The sequence below is a fragment of the Prorops nasuta genome, unplaced genomic scaffold (genome assembly GCF_024137725.1).
Source record: "Prorops nasuta isolate Cenicafe-Biocafe unplaced genomic scaffold, Cenicafe_Pnas_1.2 PNAS00032, whole genome shotgun sequence".
Classification (NCBI taxonomy): domain Eukaryota; kingdom Metazoa; phylum Arthropoda; class Insecta; order Hymenoptera; family Bethylidae; genus Prorops; species Prorops nasuta.
The window spans coordinates 964,082-982,962 of record NW_027116829.1 but is presented as its reverse complement, the minus strand read 5'-3'; the positions used below and the strand labels follow the sequence as shown (position 1 = coordinate 982,962).

Genomic DNA, 18,881 nt, shown 5'->3' with positions numbered 1-18,881 from the left:
CTCGTTCTCGACACTATTCTCCCACTTTGCAACGATGACAATAAGAACGATAAGAGGGACAAGAATTTCCGGACGCGAAGGGAGAAAACTATAAGGAACGGTTGGTTTAACGGAGGTCTAGAGGTATTTAGGGCTGATATCCCGTGGTTGAGTGTCCGATTTCAGCGGTGTTCCATGGTGTAGGACAGGAGCCGAGAGGGTAAAACGACTCAATTTGCAAAGTTCCCGTCAAACCTTAGGTGATAAGTAATTAGAAGTTTGAACGAGAAGTAGAGGTTAGGAACGCGCCATCCTGTTTACAGCGGAACATGATCGAACCACGCGGCAGTTTAAATTAAATTTCGAAGCGTAGCACAGCGTTGCCGTGGCTAGCGGATTATTCGCCCTAAGTCGTCTTTTCGAACGAGATCTGACACTCGCTCCGGCTAATCTCGCTATGCATCGGAACACATGTATCGCCTTAATCCTCTTTTATTTTATTTCCTTTTTCTACCGGGTAAATATTATCGAGTCGTAAAGCCCGATGCTTGTAAACAATGTATATATAGACGTCATCTATAAAAACGTCCGTAAGCTGTTCAAACTTTCTATGATAAAACGCACGCATATATATGTCATAATCCAAGCTCGAATCCGTTTTTTAGTGGCGCAATTACGAGCGACGACTGAAATTTTCGAGTTTGCGTGTTCGGGCAAAGACCGTTTGGCTATCGCCATGTAGAAAAATAGTGAGACGAGAGCGAGGGTATATGCAGGGTTGCGTCGAGAGAGAGAGAGAGAGAGAGAGAGAGAGAGAGAGAGAGAGAGAGAGAGAGAGAGAGAGAGAGAGAGAGAGACTCAACGAGGTCGTCGAAAGAAAAAGAAAAGAGAAAAGTAAATAATAACGGAGCGAGGGCACGCGGGTCATCGGACACGCGGTGTAAGCCAGCGTGTCGCGTACACATCGTCATTCGCAAGCTGAAATCGATCGTTCCCTCGCGAGAGATGCATCGTTTCCCATAGATGCTTATCATCGTTACTACATTGTTACACATTGTTGCGTTGGACAAAAATTTAACTCGTCGCGCTAGACGCGGCGACCAATTCTTTCCGCCGAAAGCGATCAATCTCAAGGTCAAAGGTCGATTCCACCAGGAATAATGGTACATAAACGAGTGACGGCTGCAGGGCTCGAGGCTGATATCCCGAAAGAAACTGGCCTCCGAGATTCTTCGTGGGGTTTTCCAAGGATGTGAGAGCAAATTACAGCGTCCCTCGGCATTTAATCTTCTCGAAATTGGTAATATAGTTCTTGTATTACAGTGGCTATGGTAACAGTGACCAATGACTGACGTGTTTACTCTCATCCCACTCGTCCACGCTGCATCTGATAAAAAGCTTCGTTTTCAGCCACCATGTGTTTCCGCTGTTTCCAGGAAATTACCAGTTTCTTCCCTCCTCTTTTTCTCCTCGTAATTAGTTTTCCTTCTAGAAATTTGAGAGAGAGCGCTCCCGGCCAATTTTACACTCGCCCACATTTTTCACCCCAAAAGAATTATTGTCGTTTCGCAACAACTCCCCACTGTGGTGCAGTGTGTATATATAGGTGCAGTACACAGAGAAGCGCGCGCCCGACGACGTTGGATTCGCTTTATCGTAAACCGGCTGCGTCGAATTCTTTCCGAGCCGCACAAGTATTTTATTTCTCGCCTGCGCGCTGCTTCCTCGTATTGTTCGCTGCTCTCTATACATATGTATATATACATATACGTATACATATGGTATAATGGACGCGAGGCAGTTTCTCCATTATAATCTCGCGTGTACACACGTACGTTTAACGGGGTGCAGCTTTTTCTGAAATTCGTTCCGCCGGTTAAAGCGGACCGGACGGCTGCCACCGGGAGCAACCGTAATAAGATAGAAATGTATGGAACATTGAGAGAGTGCAGGTAAGGGAGGGGGGAGGAAGAGACATTGAAAAGTTTCTCAGTTCAATTAAGCTTTAACGTAATGTACGTAACGGGGAATAGGGACTTCCGGATATATCCTCTTTTGGCTATTTGTACGAGGCAAAAGGCTTAGGGAACCAATCCGGTTAATGGAATTCAGCGGAGAAGTTGGCTGGCGAGGCCGGGAAGGGTTCGTCTCGTATATTAAAAGCGGGAATAAAACTCTGCCTCTCTCGGTTAGAAAAAAAAGCGATGAAAGTTGTTAAAGGAGCCGTTAGAGTTGTCAGGACGAAATGACTCATCATTAAAGTCCGACATTCTTGCAGTGGCTATCGAGGAAAATTTGTTACTTCTCACTATACACTGCTGTACTCGCTTATATAGTATATACAGGGCCAGAGTATAAATTTGCCACTGCTAAACCTATACACCCTACAACGCTCTCTTTACGGCCTATCTCATAAAATCTTTTTACGATTTCGGTACATGAAATGAGACTCGCGTTCACCGATCGACCAATATTTTTAACTGCGTCCAGGCCATTCGACTCGACTCGCCTCTTTAATGGAATCTCCATCTTTCCCTCGATCATTATTGATTCTGCACCTTGCTTCTCCGCTGCTTTTTTTTTATTTTCTTTTTTAATTATTTTCTATATACATATGTACGTGTGTGTGTGTGTGTGTATAAACGTATACACGAGAAAGAGCCACTTGAGAATTATTTGGAGCGAACAACAAGTGTATTGGTGTGTTGCGTTTTCACCGTCTCTCCGTCGTCGTGTTTACACGCGTCGCTCCTCGTCTCCGCGCGAGTTTCGTTTCACCGGAAACTCGGTAGCTCGGTGGTTGGATTTTCGCAATCCTGGGGAGGGGCCTACGTGCCAAAGATCACCGTGAAAAAAAGCATCCACCTACCTTGTGCTTGTGCCTCCACGAACAACAAGCTATTCCAATTTTTATGGTGTCTTCCGAACCTCCTCCTGTGTGTGCGTGGCTGGCGGCTGCTTGTTAAACACTCTTACCAGTGTAAATTTGGTCATATCAAAACATTGGGATTGAATACAGTGTGAAACGCTGTTATTGTATTCATATAATGTACTGGGTAATGGCTTTTCTATTTTTTGGATTTTTCACAAGTCTTATTTTGTTGTTCGATTTTTATTTCAACAATAAAACCTGGATTTTTTTTTTTTTTTTTTTAAGAAAAATTGGGCTTATTTGTTTCAATTTCGATTTATAAAAATATCGAATTATGTTGGGGAAGGGGGCAATTAAAAACTGGGTAGAGTACACGTTTTGGGTAAATTGCTTTTTTTCTAGAATTTTGCATCAATGTTATTTTATGCTTTAATCTTTTAAAAGGTAAAATTTTCTAGTAACAATTGAAATTATTGGTGTAAATGTATTGAAAAAAGAATATTAAATTTGAACGTAAAAAGCAAAAGGGGTAAGTAAATAAAAAATATCTGAGATTCCTGGGGTTAATTCTAGCAACGCGATTCGCAGCCGCTTTGCTGATACTCAGATTTTAAGGATATCTCCGTAAACTATTTTATTCTAGAAAAAAGCATCCAATTTTTCTTGCTTTATTTCACTTTTTAATTAAAATAGTATGTCAACGATAAAGAAAATATTCAGTGTGAATAGAGAAGGAAAAACAATAAATATAAAAAATCAAGTTTCAATGTGAATAGGACAATGCAATAGTATTACTTAAACAGGGGTAGAAAAGCCTTATACCATTAACCAGAACAGATATTTCTTATTATTTCATAACTTTAAAAAAAAATTATTAACGGTAAGGCAAATTCTATTTATTCTGTCTCTTTTTTCTGCAAACTGTAGCAAAATAAGTAATTTTTATTTGTTCCACCTTTCAATAAAATGATATCGTTAATTAATAAATCAAGTAAAGGTTATTAAAAAAGAAATATTAAAATAACTAAAGAAATTGTAAAGTATTTATAATGTGAACTCAATTCGTAATACAATCATTCTCATTCCGAGTAAATAACGTCGACAATTCTGTTACTTTTTCCGCGTAACGTGTCTTACTACTTTTGTTTTGAAACATCTGTGACACCATTTTTGCTTAGAATCGTGCTACTCGGAACTTCATTCACTCTAGTATTTACTGTTTCTTTTTATAAATGAATTCGATGCTCTATTCAGTTTTACTTAACTATATATAATTAACAAATAAAACGTTAATCAAAATCACTCGTTTCATTACCCCGCCATTTTGCGGTATTGCCTGACGCCATATTGGATTTTTCAAAAATTTAATCCTTACTGTCTCTTAAATTAGATATTCACTATCTCAGCGTACATTTCAATAAAACTATTATACACACTAGCATCCATCGATAATCACGACAAAACTACACTCGATTCCTATTAAAATATTCACACCGAAGTAACCGCTCATTTCAAATTCGAACTAATCGACCGAGGCAGCCCGCTGCTTGTACTTGTAGCGTCGAATTATTTATCGAAAATTTTTCCATTTCCGTAAAAACTTGTTAAGAAACTTTATCATCACTCAACAACACCAAGTAAAAGGAAACTTTCGCGACTATTTAGCGGAGAGAATCATTGAAAATCAAACAATAAAAGTCCAAAAAACTGTTCTAGTAAAAATCGTCGCGTTAACCGCACTCAACGAGTCCGCCGATCGTAATGGCTCCCACCACCCATTTTCGCGCCTCCTCCCCAACCACCTAGTCAAATGAGAGAATGTATAAAGAGCACATATATTTTTTAATTTACAATAAGAACGCAAATTTTTTATGTCTTTTATTCTAAATTAGAATAACTAAAATTAAATAAAATTAACGTTGAGAAGCGAATATATCTATAAAAATATCCATAATATATTCAATGTTGATTTGACTAGTGCGGTACAGAGGGAGTATTTTTTGGCGCACTATATAAAAAGTACGCGTAGACGATATACGAGTTAAAAATGCAATATGATCTTTCTTTCGTTATTATACTATATACGTACTCAAGCAACTAAAATTAAAAATATAGAAATAAAATTTTACATTAATTTTTATAAATTTAGCAATGAAAATATTTAATATGAAAGCAGCAAAATATTAGAGTAAATTAATACGCCAAAAAAATAGACTGCGCCTGTAAAAAAACGGACGCGGCAAGTACATTGATCCTACCTAAACCGATCCTATCGTTAATAAAATTAATATTCCAATTAAAAAACGTAGTGAGATCCAATGAATGGGCAAGCATTTGTATCTCTATTAACACACACGTTAGAAAAATATTCCAAACGCAAGAAAATTACTTGCCAAGCCAGTTTTACGCGATAGCACGAAACAGCCACATTGTGAAATTGCGAAAAACAACGCGTTTGTACGTACCGTATAGTGATTTACCTATGAGAATTACGGGCCCGGCAAGTAACTTTTTTATGTTTTTAATACTTTTTAACGCCTATATTAATAAAGATACAAATTACCAGCCTGTTACTCGGACCTTGCTACGCTTTTCAATTGGAATATTAATTCTATTAATAATAGGATCGGTTTAAGTGTAGGATCAATGCACTTGACGTCGGTTTTTTTACAGAGGAATCCTGTTTTTTTGGGCTATGTATATATACTTTAGACGCCGGAATCGACGACGAACGAAGCCCTGAATTTATTACAGTGATATTTCTCTCGTGATATTTCTCGTGGAGAAAAGTGGCTTTATAAGGAGAGTAAGTCGCTGAAAGGATATTGGCAATAAAAAGTGATGGGAGAGAGAAGAGGCTGCTGGGCTGTCTCGAGCTTCTTATAAATGACGCAAGGCAAAAGTGGGTAAGGACTAGCAACTGTTTAATCGACCGAGTTGTTTGCAGTGTATACAAGCATCGCCAGAGTACACTAGCAATTCGTGAATATTGGACGACGCGACACGAACCGAGCCGAGCGGTCGTACGTACGTATATATATACTATATACGTGTGTAGCGAGAGAGTTCAGACGCTCCATACAGTTTCTAGCCCACAGAGAAGCCAGGGCAGGGCAGGGCAAACCAAGTCCCCACCAAACCTTTTACAGCGAGCACGCGAAACGTCCCAAATGATGATCAGCCTGGCCAGTTTCGTATGATTTCACGTTCAGATTGCAATCTAAAAGTTTGAGCCCTCATGAATATTCATCCCAGGCCTGAAATACTCGTTGTTTCTAAATAGATGGCCATTACGTTTTATTTATGGTGTACAAGCTGTCCCCGTAAATGCTCTTCAATTATTTATACCCCTCCCCTCCCCCCCCCCCCCGCCTCTCTTTTTAATCTCATTGCAAAATTAATTTCGACTTTTTATCGTCCCGACACTTTATTAACATATTTCATTGAATCTTTTTTACGAGCATCGCTTGTATTTTCGCTTTTCCCTCTCTCTCTCTCTCCCTCTGCTATGTATATATATATATATATATAGTTTAATAGTAATACAATAATAAAGGATTTCTTTTTCTCAAAGAAAAGTGGATTAAAATTCCTTCCCTCGTCCACAGTCTCAATTAAAGTTAGTGGGTAACTGCTGCGAAATCCTCACAAAGGAATAATGCGCAATTTGCGATAGGGAACACGATTTTTCGACGAAAGATGCAATAACCGCGGAATTGTGCCAGCCCCGAAAGCTGGCTGCTGCCTGCAACCGAGCTTTTTTTTCCACAAACTTGCCACGATATTTGAGAACGAAATCCTTTCAAATTAACCGCGAGTGTTTCGCAGTTGGCTAACAAATTTTTCCAACTTCCCGGAGAGCAGAGACTCGCCAACTTTAACGTTACCTTTGTTCTTGCGCAATTTCATTTGGGTCAGCGCGATCGACGGGGAGGAGACACTCGCGAGTAACGACGCAGCGAGTGTTTACCAACACCGCGTCGCGTCGTTCGTTGGAGATTCCACGAAGAGTCGAGAGAGAACGCTGAACAATGAGCACAAAAGCCACAAGACTAAACGGAGGAGAAGGACACAGCTACGCGCCTCTTGGGTTTGTTTACAAGCGGATAAATCATTGCAGTGTTCGGTCGTTGGGCGAGAATAAATTTCAGTGGTTAAGAAGGGCGCGTGCAGGGTGGGGGGGGGGGGGGGGATAGTTTCCGATAACAAGCGGAGCTACAAGGATCCAATTCTCGGTGTTTGCAGTGATTCAGGAAAGCGGAGTGTTTAGCAGCGTTTACCAGGCTGAATTTCCGTGGAGCTCGCGCAAGCCACGTTTGCCTTGGCTGGAAAGGTGCATCGAGCTGAAGCAGCGAATGCGACCAATCTGAGCACATCGCATTGGCTGCTCAGCTACTCGTGCCAACTTTGCTCCCAATACCCGATGAGGAATTAATTATCTGGCAATGTTATAATGAAATATAAACGAACGCTCCTCCAAACGGTGGCTCTCCGAGAGTACACAGGCTGCTCGTCGGCGGGAGACGCGAGTAAATAAAATCTCATTGAGAATTTGTCTCGCGCGCGCCGCGGATATTAATTAGCTAAGAGCGAATACACTGGGGAGACGCGGTAATAATAAAATAGAATCGCGCAACGAGAGGAACAAACGACCGTGATGGAAGCTGCGGAAAATTAATAATAATTGCAATTGATCGAGCAACTAATTGCAAACTGATCCGTCCTGTAGGCGTCATCTAATTAAATTAATTATCAGTGCCGCGAATCGAGCAGCGAATAACCCAATTAACACGCTCCATAAAATTTCGTATAAGACGACGAGTGTTACAGTAGCGCGGGTAAGCGGCTAAACGGGAGCTTAGGAGATGAAATTGGATGACAAATATCGGTACTTTGGTAAAGATAGTCAAAGGAGGGGGGGATTGGAGTCAGTTTCCGTTTAATGACTGGCTTAATGCTCGCGCGACTCGATATCCAGGGATTACAAGGTTGCGGTGGTGGTGTTGGTTTTCTCCTTGTGTTTTTAGAGAATTGGCGGGAGTCGGGGTGGAGGTAGGAGGGGGGGGGGGGTTATGCCGTAGCATGCAGACGCGGGTGATACTTGATTCGCGGACTATGTCGCTTTAATCCTCGCTCGCTTTCAATATATGCGATGCCGCATGCATTATTCAGGCCCGCGCCTTGCCGATGGGGGTGAGCCAAAGGGGGTGGTAAGGGGATAGAGGTCCGTGTCGCGCATTCGCCGTATGCTACCACGAGCCCTAAATGTTTGACTTGGCGATGCAAACGATCCTGCGAGTATTTAGATTCGGTGTCGTCCTCCTGGAATTTAGCGCACCGTTCTCTGTTAACAGCATCTATATATATATATATATATATATATATGTCTTCCCATTTCTCCGGGCGGCGCAAGCCTACACGTATTTTTCTACGTTTTTAATACGAGTCTCTGAAAGCGGAAGCTTTTCAGCAGCACCGAGCATTGAAAATACGCACTCTCGAGCTTCGAGCTCTCCACCGGTTTTTCTTTTCTCCCTTAAAGGCACGCGAGCTTTTGTGTACGTCTGTGTATGTGTGTGTGTGTGCGCGCGCGCGCGTGCGTCTATCAGGTGTCGCAACGGTGGAGCACAGTACTACGCCAGGGGAACGGTGCAGCGAAGATGTGTGCGACTGGACGCTGCTGGATTTCAGAACGCTCGACGTATGTACTACGTGACCGGTTTGCCGCGAGATGCGAAATGGAAAGGTCCCTTTGTCGCTGCTTTTTATCGTAAAAATTGCCGCTTTCAGGAGCGCGGAATTTATACGGGACTTTAGACGAAACCTTGAGGCGCATTCAAAAATATTTCGTGCGAGGGAGAGGACTTTGGAGAGAGAGGGAGAGAAAATGGGAAAACCGCTGACTCTCCACATCTGCAAAATTATTCCAAGCGCGATATATCATGGAGGATGGAGCGATGCGAGAAGCTACGTTTGAGATTTTTAGAAATCCATCGAACATTCTGTCCTACATTTATAGTATTGTAAAAAAGAAGAAACCTTGGTGAAGGATAAATTATCCTTCGGCTCCTAAACTCGAACGACTTCCGGTTAATGAAGAGGAGGACCACGAATTGATCGAGGGGGGGGGGGAAGAGGCTGATTTTTCTTCCATCATGAAATTTTAATATTTTGATGAATATGAAAGAGAGAGAGAGAGAGAGAGATGGCGTAGGCGTGAAGACTAAAGAGAGATCGAGACAGCGATATAGGAACAGGATGCATAATACGGCAGGGTCGGGAAACAATAGCTCCTAAGGAAGAAAGATGAAGGCAGCCTTTCGCCAAACATGTCAACCGATAGAATCTTCGCGGTACAGGAAGTCGCGTTTCCAGCAAAATGTATGCAGCTGCATGTGCGTCCTTGGAATTGACCAGATTTCTGCGGGAAACCATTAATGCATACCCACTGTACCCAAACAGATCCTGAGGAAACTACTATTAGACTCTGTCGAGATTTAAGGCTAGTGGCAGGATGTAATATAAGCGCAATCTTCCTAGAATACCACCACTGCTACCACTACACCCCCGCCCTCCACCCCCCTCCCAACTCTCACACGTAAAATTACCCATGAATCCTCTCCTCTACCCACTTGTAAATCTCTCGCTCTCTTTCGATCCAACGCAACTCTCAACGAGTTTCGCTGAAATTTCTATAATAAAAGCCTCTTTATCCTTTTTAATTAATTCATTAACACCGATCGATCGTCCGCGTAACACAGATGCGTTCAACGTATCGTTTCGTTCCTATTCAAAGCTTTCATCGTTGCGGAGGAGTAATCTTTTTTCTGTGAAAAATTAATTATTCCACGTGTTGCTTATTCTTTTCAATAGTCTCTCTCTCTCTCTCTCTCTCTCTACATATATATATTACAGAAGATCCTGTATGTTTCCAAGCAGAGTGTATCAGCAAAAATACCCACCAGCACATTTGCACACATTCACACATACATACAGAGCGTGCACGTGTGCGAGGTATACCTAGTGGACTGGTTGGTACGAGTGCTCAGTGTGGGAATCCGTGCTGCGGTGGCGAGAAACGTTTTCGATATCGCAAACTGTTTCTATAACTCACTAAGAGAGGAGTAGAGATAGCGCGAATCGTCCCTTACGTGGAAAACTTTACGGACAAGCACGGAGAGACACCCTCTCCCCCCCCCTTTCCTCCCTTGAAACATCCCACAACCCCTATGGATTTCTAAAGCACGAGAAAACTCCCAACCCCCATAGGCGAGCATGGCGCCCGCGTATCACGAGCGTAATGCCTCCCCCCCCCCCCCATACACTTCCATTCCACCCGTCTTTTTCCAGTAAATAGAATGCCAGCCACCACCCACCAAAGTCAAGAATTTATTTCACCCTCTTCGCCCTTAAGAAAAATCGCTTTTCCCCCAAATTTATCCTGCTTTTCCTGAAAATAGCCATATACCTATAACCAACGCAATATTTAGCATCTATGAGTCTGCCATATATATATATATATATAGCTGTATTGTAAGAAACTCCGTTACGTTACATCCACACCGATCCACGAGGTACGTTATATACATCTATCTCGTGGATGTCGAATCATTTTACTCGAGTCCCCAGTGAATCAACCGTACGATAACTGCGACAGGCGTTCGATAAATTTATTCAACTAATTAGCGAATCTTGAAGGAAGGAGAGAACTTGAAGACCGTACAAATTCATGGGAGAATGACGATAAATATTGACAGGCTGTGGGCGAACGGAGGGGAGAGCGATGGAATAATTTTTATCCAACGGCCACTTTTCTCGTGTCTCCATTTTCATTGATTTTTGCAGAGTCTCGATGTTTTGTATATATATATATATATGTTTTAATGCGCGTATACGTGTATATAATAAAACAAATAGCTATGAATGCCTTCTCGATGATACGCGTGTATGGGAGAACGTGTGATTAATCAGCTCTTACAAGGCCGAAATACAGCTGCAGCCACCCTCGCTATTTGTCTGATTCGGGGTATTCATGCGAGGTTTCGCCAAGGCATATGCGTGCAATTACAAATTACGCAGCCGTGCGTGTCCTTCCGCATGCACGCCCACGCGCTCCCATCTTCATTTACCTGTAGTGGTAACCTACGCCCCTCCCCCCGATCCCCTCCCACTCCCTTCCCTTTCGTCCACACCAACGCATCGCAGCGTTGCTGCGTCGCACATAGGCCAACGACCATGCACGAGCTTGCTCCTATATACAATTAAATGGAAAATATGACTTCCTCTCTATGTATATATATATGTATATATAGTATACGCATAAATATATAATTGAAATCATTCTCATCTCGCTGATAAAATAATCTCCGTCTCGTCGTCCTTGCGCGTTTCTTCAGCCTTTCCGCTCCCCATGGCGTTCCTCGAACAGAGCAAAATAAAAAATCACTCGACGAAAATAGGATCATTCCGAGAGCGAGCTACTAGCATCCTCTAATTATACCCATTATAAAACTTTAATGAGCACGGCTGGGTACTTAGGGGTGGCTTATTTAAAGAGAGAGAGAGAGAGAGAGAGAGAGGGAGGTAGAGGGAAAAAAGAAATACTGTGTAGGGACAGTGGAGCAGGTATTATCGGAAGTACTAATTACGCGAAACGCTGACCGGAAGGAAAAAAGTGAGAGGAGGGTTGGGGTGGTAAAAAGACAGAGGGGGGGGGGGTGGTTAAAAAATATGGAAGGAAGCGGAGCGAAGGAAGAGAGAGGATTAAGTGAGAGTATGTGAAAAAAAGAAAGGTAGGTGGAGAGGTCGAGATGGGGTTTGTATGGGGTGGAAAGAGGGGGAGGGCCTTGGCAAGTTGCGGGAGCGAATAGACTTTGCCTCGGGGGATGTTCTTTTGACAGTCGTGTCGCTGTCGTCTCCTAAGGTCCCCCGACGCCATTGCATTAATCTTCTTCTTCTTCCGTAGCCTTATTGAAAATTCTACAGGACGCTTCACAGTTTTTGCCACGAACGCCTTTTACCTTCCCTCGCCCTCGGCTTCATCCCCCAACACACCCCCGAGGCCCTAAAAAGACGTCACTGTCCTCCTCCCACTCGTCCCTGTCGATCTCCTATCCTCTTATCAATCCTCGTAATCCTGCGGGCACTCTACGATTTTCACCAAATCACCGGAAATCCAGCCTCACCCCTCTCATCATCCTACCCAGCTCGAAATGTATTATTCGAGGGAGGGACGTACCCCGAAATCTCCCGTATCATTCCATTAAAGTTTTCTACCTAAGGTGGGACAGGAAGGAAAAGGGTGGGGGTGGGAGGGGGGAGAAAAAATAATTTTTCACAAAAACTCTCTAGGGGATGATTTCGGTAAACAGGAATCTCGACGTATCATGACAGGGTAAGATGATGGTGACGTGCGTTAGGGGGAGATCCTGATGCGCGGAAGGAGCAGTGATAAATCTTGGCAGGCTTAATCTGGACGGGTCGTTTGAAGGACGCCTGTCTGGCCTTGAAATCTCACGCGATGCATCGGTCCAGCCCCCGCAGGACCCGCATCAAAGCTACATCCTGAAAGGGATACGCGATGTACACACGTCAGTTTATTAGCCGAGCGCTTCTCGCATGATTGATCGAACTCCCGGAGCCTCCAGCTTATTTCCCGATGCATCCCGTAGGACCACCCCCTCCTCACACTCTCCAACCTTTTACTCCCTCCTCCCAGAGGGATCCAGTCGATGGAACTTTGACTGCTACGGCGTTTATTTAAGCACGGGGTGATTTTTCCTCCTTTGCTCGCTCCACAACCACCACTATATCGACCAACCCACCTTTCAACCCCTTTTTCTCATTCCCAGTGACAAATACTCCTGGTATCGAAGTCTCTCCTTGATTGCCAGGACCATCCACCACGACTTCTCAGGGACTTGCTCCCTTATCACGATTTATTATCTCGTGTCTCCGCTCCTATACCTGGATCGTTCCGAACGAACCATGCAAATTTTCATTCTCTTCTATATCTATATATATATAAACTAGTATTCCTATTCCAAGCTGAATTACGTCCTTAACCCGATGGTTCCTGAAGAGACAATTTATTTTTTTTTTCAGTCCAATTCATGTTCTACAAGAATTATGTTCACAGCGTCTTATCAGCGAGTGTTTCCCTCTAATCGTCATCAAGAATAGGGGAACGATAAACTTGGTAAGATTTTTCAGAACTCATTCTTTCGGCGCACCGCTGCAAGGCAACCTTGAAGGGATGAGGGGAGACATCCTCCGAAGCACTTAATAATTCTTTCGCGAGCTTTTCAAGCTCCTCCTCCTGTCTCTTCATCTTCTCGGAGAGAGCCTTCTCCTCCTCCCTCTCTCGTTGCTTGCGTAGATCAGTTTCCTTCTGCTGCTCCTTCAAGGTCACCTGGTACACATTCTTCCTCTCCCTATTCTCCCTCTCCCTTTGAGCTCGAAGACTCGCCTCCTTCTCCATTTCCTTCTCCAGAGCAATCGTCTCATCCCTCTTCAGCTCTCTCTCCCTCGATACAGCTTCCTCCTTCATTTTAACCTGCTGCTCGCGACCCTGAAGAACATCCTGAAAAAGCCTCGCCTTGCCCTCGTTGTACTTCTTCGTGGCCAGCTCCCTCCTGACATTCGCGTCTTTCATGGACTGTTGTATCATCTTATCGAACTCCAATTCCCTCTTAGCCTCCTGCTCCTTGAACTGCTCAAGGTACACCAGATAAGCCAGTACCCTTTCCCGTAATTCAGCAGCAGCCTCCAACTCCTTCCGCCTCTCCTCCCTGAGTTCCTCGGTCAACCGTTCGTTCAACATCCGGTCAGCCTCCTTCTCCCTCTCGGCCCTCTCTAACAGTTCCTTCTGGGCCCGAATAATCTGCTCCTCCAGTTCCATCCGCAGCTTCCGCCTCTTCAGCCTCTCCCTCTCCCGTTTCGCCCTAGCCTCCTGCCTCATCCTCTCCCACAATTCCTCCAGGTTCTTCTTCTCCTCCTCCTGGACCGCTCTCCTCTCCCCCTCCAAGGACAACTTTCCGGAAATTTGACTCTTCAGGGTCGACACGTTGCTACGCTCCTGCTCGGCCCTCAGCCTGGCCTCCTCGGCTTCGCGATTCTTCTTCGCCTCCACCTCCCTCAGCATCAACTCGTGCCAAAAACTGTCGAGTTCCCGGTCGCTCTGCCTCCTCGCCTCGTTCCCAGCGATTTGAGCCAAATTCGAGTGCTTGGCGTCGATCGTCAATTTCCTCGATCTCGTCTCGCGGACTTCCGGACAACGGTTCAGGTACTGCTGCACCCTCTTGGCCGAGACCAGAGCCATTTCACGCTTCCTCTGCTCCTCCCTCGAGTGCTCGTTACGCTTCAGGTTCTCCTCCATGCGGATCTCATCGGAGATCTGAGCCTTCTCCACGATTTCTCTTATCAGCGACTCTTCCTCGTCCAGTATCAACCTCCTCAGCTTCTCCCTCCTCTTCCTCAGCTCCTCCTCGCAGGACTCCAAACCTGTCACGCACGATTATCGTCACTAGGGATCATTGCCAAAGTTGAACCCTGATCACCGCCACACACCTACCTTTCCTCACTCGTTCGTTGATCCTCAACCTCCTAGCTTTTCTCCTATTCGACCTCTCAAAGTCGCGTCTGCCAGCTGCCAGCTTCGATTCCAGGCTCTCCTCGTTCCTCTCCTTCAGCATCATCATCAGTTTTCCCCGAAATCTATATATATATATATATATATAAACTGTCCTGAAGAGACTAAGGAAAATTACAGCGTTATTCCAGCATGCAAATTTGGAAATTACAGAGAGAATAATTGTCGTGTTGCACCAACTGACCTGTCCCGTTGATATTAACCTAACGGCAAGTAGCAGCAGTTGCTTGGACGCCGAATGTTTGCTCCGGATGTAGCAGCTTTGTTAGCACACCATCGAGGCACAACACGCTTCATGCGCGATATCCTATCGGAATGACACGATTGACTGAGTCGGAAGATCAGCAGCGGCACTTCCGTGTCCGGGTTGAAGCTCGATTATGGAATATGCGGAGCCCCCGTCGAATATCGACTTCTCGTTTGCTAAAATCGACTCTCATCGTCATGGCGATGGACTTTATCGAGCTAATACTTATCGCGTGGTGGGGTGGTGGGATAGGGCGAAGGGTGGATGGAGGCCAATACCGAGGAGCAAAACAACGAGCTGCAAATTCATATTCAATGTAGGTGGCCTGTAACCAAAATCAGCACACACAAAGCCCTGCAGTTGGACGGAGCAACGTGCGTACATTGAAAAATAGGAACGAGCTATAAATCGTAGGAGTCCATAGGTCGGTTTATACTATATGCACAGGCTATGGATGAAAGAGCGGGTGGTGTGTGGGTTGCTGACGATCAACAGCAAAGTGCTCATAGAGCGACTATAGTAGCACACATCGATCTGTCCTGTATACTTTGTATAAAGCCACGACTGGCCTCGAGGTATGATACTGTGTTATATAGAGAATCCCCCTCCCCCCTCTCACCACCTAGCTTTACGTAGGTCAGTTGTTTATGCAATCACCGATGGATGAAGTTTGTCCACTAAAATTGCTTATCAATTTATAGATGGCAAAAGACTGGTGGAATTGTATAAGAGGGTATTCTAGTTTTTATGTTTACCAAGTTTTTGTCAGAGCATGGTCAAAGTGGTTCTTCAGGTACGAAGGTTATTACGTTAGTTCTTGCGAGTACCTCGTGCAATTTTGCATTAAATTTTTAGCAACGCAGACTTTCAGTGTTGATAAACCGTAGAATTGTTAAATTGCTCGAAAATTGTTGAGTGATCGACAATGAGGATTTTCAAATGTGGTGTGTTATCTCTGGTTATGATTTCTTTAACAACCTCGTTTAATTGTATATATATATATATATATATGGGGAGGGAGGAGGAGGAAGATGGAATAGCGCAAGATGATCGAAAGAGGAAAGTCGCCAAGGGGTTAGAAAAGGAAAAAAGTTGAAAGAGTGGTAGTAATTTGCCGGTGGGCCTCCGGGGGGCCTTTACAGAGCTCCATGCACTGGGAAATTCAGGCATAGCGCGAAAAGTCACAAGGAATCTTCTCCCGAGACATTGACATTTCTTATTGCGAGGCTTAGCAGACGTGGCAAAAGTGTTTCTCAGGCAACGGCGAAAATGCCTTCGAGGGCGATAAAACTGCCACGATCAAGATTTCACAATGGTACATTATATTTGGCGGCGGCGGAGCCTTCTTTTCTTACCCTCTGTACAAGCGCGTCAGGGAATTCAAGCTGGAAAACTGCATGAAAATTGTGCTGAAAACGATTTCCAACCAACCGAAAACCGGAAACCCGATAAAAACCTTCCATCGATAAATTCCATCGAGATCCGTTAGAGTCAAACATTTCAGCGATCCATCAGTTAAACTATATATATATATATATATATATATATATATATATATATATGTACATATAAATATAAATAAATATTATTCTCTTAATTCATCTGTATTTTATTTCACGATGCTCTTTATCGTACATCGAATTTCATTAAACTAATAATCTCGCTGAATATACAAATAACCAAACGAAATTGTTACATGTTTCAGCTACGTGAAATTTTAATTCGCAAGATCAATCCTATACTTTCATCGAAACAGCGTGAACCTTACAATTTTTACTATAATTTACAATACACAAATACAATAAATTCAGCGCCCTTTTGATCGGTGCGTCGTGCCACTTTACAGCAAAATCTCTCACTTCCGCAGACATTGAACGAAGCTGCGGATTACGAGTACCAGGAATACGCGAGTCTTTGCTCGTTCTTACTCTTAAAAAAAGCCTAGCGCGAGACGTCACTGCGGTATTCGGTCGACTCATGGACCGATCGCCCAGCGTCACGATAATAATCCAAACGAGCTTATCATTAATATGCACGCATGCACGTTCGTTAATACTAAGATCAAGCACGAAGCTTATCGACTCGTACGAACCGATGAGAATCTCAAACGTGGAAAATTCTGATGGATCCGAACGAGCGTCGCGAAATTATTGATTAATATCCATTGGTCAATATCGTAGGAATTCAAGTTTATTCGAGCTAAACAATATTTACATTCACAGATGCCTACTGGAGATCGACGTTGAAGAGCTCGCAAAGCTCGGAATAGAAAAGTGAAAATAAGAGAACGATTGGATCAGGAGGGCTGCGATGCACTTTGGGGAACAACGAGGAAACGGTAATTTGATTAAAACTAATAATAAAGTAGCAGCGTGGTGGGGAGAGTGGGCGGAAGAAGATTTTCTTTTTCGGTGGGTCCGCGAGTGGTGGTTCAAGGCGACGAGGTAGTAGTGGACACCACCGAGGACGAGGCCATCACCGTGGACGTCGAGGTCGAGGCTGCTGATGACGTCATAGTGGGGGGTGCGTAAGGACTCCCGCAAAGCTGATCGGCGATCCTTCCACCCTCGCGAAGACCACTCAGGAAGGCACCGTGCACCGTTGCTGGATAGTTCCGTATCGTGTGTTCACCTGCAATCAACCTTTCGTCATTCGTCTCTTCATCGATGTTTCTTCGGGGGAAATAAACTTTTGGTCGACACTCGATAGACTCTCTTCCAAAGCTCGTGTCTAATTTACCCAAACTGGATCCTCGTGGTTGGCATGGCAAAAAATATACGAGATGCTTCGGCAACGACCCCTTTAAACTCTCGTATCTCACCCGCTCGGGTATTTCCAGTTGCGAGAATCCTGCAACTCCTTGCCAGGCTTGGATTCGAAAAGGCGTAACGCGGTAATCTAAGTATGTCGTTTCCTTGAGAATCTTTTTTGCGGACTGGCAAAAAAGATGGTGGTACGGAGGGAGAGGGTGAAAGGAAAAAAACATGTGGCAGACAGTATAAGAGAATTACGCATGCTCCCCTAACTCGAAATTCTCGCTTACGCACTTGAAATTAAAGAAAACCGTCGGGGCGGACCAACTTCTGCCCCCTCCCCTCCCTTGCTCGTTAACCCATGATTTTCTACCTCACATTTTTTCCTCTCCCTCTCCCTCCCTCTCTCTCAAAAATAACATTCCTTCCACTCGGAGAATTCAGCTAAAACTCTCGTTCCTCTATCCGTGTTTGAGACCAATTAAAAAATTGCTATATTAATTATTGTAATTTGTCGGTTGATCAAGAATAGCGGGTTAAACTTCATTCGCGGTGTTTTTGCAGTAAAAGGGACTGCTGGAAATTGAATTAAATGAGGTTATTATTTATTGGCGGGGGATTAAATTGGGTTTTGGGGGATTTGAAGGGGGAGGGAGGGAGGGGGGGGGGGATGCACGGGGCGAGGGAGGATCAAATATTTACCGGCAAAAAATACTCTGGGCTGCGGCGCTGTGGCGGTGGAGGGTTGGATGGGGGGAGTCGGTGGGGCCACCGGAGCCGCCAGGAGATCGTAGTCGCTGCCGGAGCTGCCAACCGCCACGTAGCTGTAGGATCCTCGTGCCCAGGGGTCCGCTCGCCATCGAGTCACCACGCTCTCTCGGGGTTGTGGTACCACTTGATTGCCAAAGATTCCCTGTGCCAAAAATTCTCTCTCTCTCTCTCTCAGTGGAAAAACATAAAATTCCTCCGACATTGCCGCCAATATCTCAGGCCTCCCCCCCCCCCCCCCTTTACAATCCACATCAGCGATCGGCTTTAAAACGAGGCCCGTACCTTGTCCTATCGTCGGTCGACTCTTTAATTTTACAGCTCCGAGTTAATTACAATTATAAGCGTCTATTCGAAAGCCGATCAATAGCCTCGTTCGCTCTCCATGTACATTCGTAGACGCCTGGTTTTACTGGACGGCCGATAGTAAAATGATATATACGATCGTGATGGAATACCAAATAGAAGGTGGGGGGGGGCGGATGCGAAAAGATATCACGGAATACATCCCGCGTTATATTCCAATACATATACAAGAAGAGGATCGCGGAGGAAAATAAGCGAAGACTTTGCTTGGACAATTTTTCTCCAATGGGAGAAATAAATACTGCA

General features: G+C 44.3%; 2 protein-coding genes across 3 annotated transcripts in view; both read right to left on the bottom strand.

Annotated features, from left to right (window-relative positions):
* Positions 1-12,911: 12,911 nt before the first annotated feature.
* Positions 12,912-14,547, bottom strand: LOC136783047 (cilia- and flagella-associated protein 53-like). Its single transcript, XM_066742841.1, has 3 exons — positions 14,424-14,547; positions 13,047-14,353; positions 12,912-12,968 (listed from the first exon to the last, which is right to left on the bottom strand). Exons 1-3 carry the CDS (start codon positions 14,545-14,547, stop codon positions 12,912-12,914), a joined length of 1,488 nt encoding a protein of 495 aa, XP_066598938.1.
* Positions 14,548-16,345: 1,798 nt separating this feature from the next.
* Positions 16,346-18,881, bottom strand: part of Su(var)3-3 (lysine-specific histone demethylase Su(var)3-3) — a 43,582-nt gene continuing 41,046 nt past the window's right edge. For both annotated transcript variants that reach the window (XM_066743116.1, XM_066743115.1), the window contains exons 12-13: positions 18,204-18,414; positions 16,346-17,379 (exon numbers count right to left, since the gene is read on the bottom strand). In XM_066743116.1, the coding sequence (XP_066599213.1) occupies positions 17,180-17,379; positions 18,204-18,414 (411 nt within the window). In that variant the 3' untranslated portion in view covers positions 16,346-17,179. The remainder of the gene's footprint in view (positions 17,380-18,203; positions 18,415-18,881) is intronic.

What these genes read in the sequence shown, in the direction of transcription:
- LOC136783047 (XM_066742841.1), bottom strand. Translation starts at nt 14,547, where the DNA reads ATGATGCTGAAGGAGAGGAACGAGGAGAGCCTGGAATCGAAGCTGGCA. An exon ending in CAACGAACGAGTGAGGAAAG is followed by an intron (nt 14,354 to 14,423) that starts GTAGGTGTGTGG and finishes CGTGCGTGACAG; the next exon opens with GTTTGGAGTCCTGCGAGGAG. An exon ending in GTTCTGAAAAATCTTACCAA is followed by an intron (nt 12,969 to 13,046) that starts GTTTATCGTTCC and finishes TAATTCTTGTAG; the next exon opens with AACATGAATTGGACTGAAAA.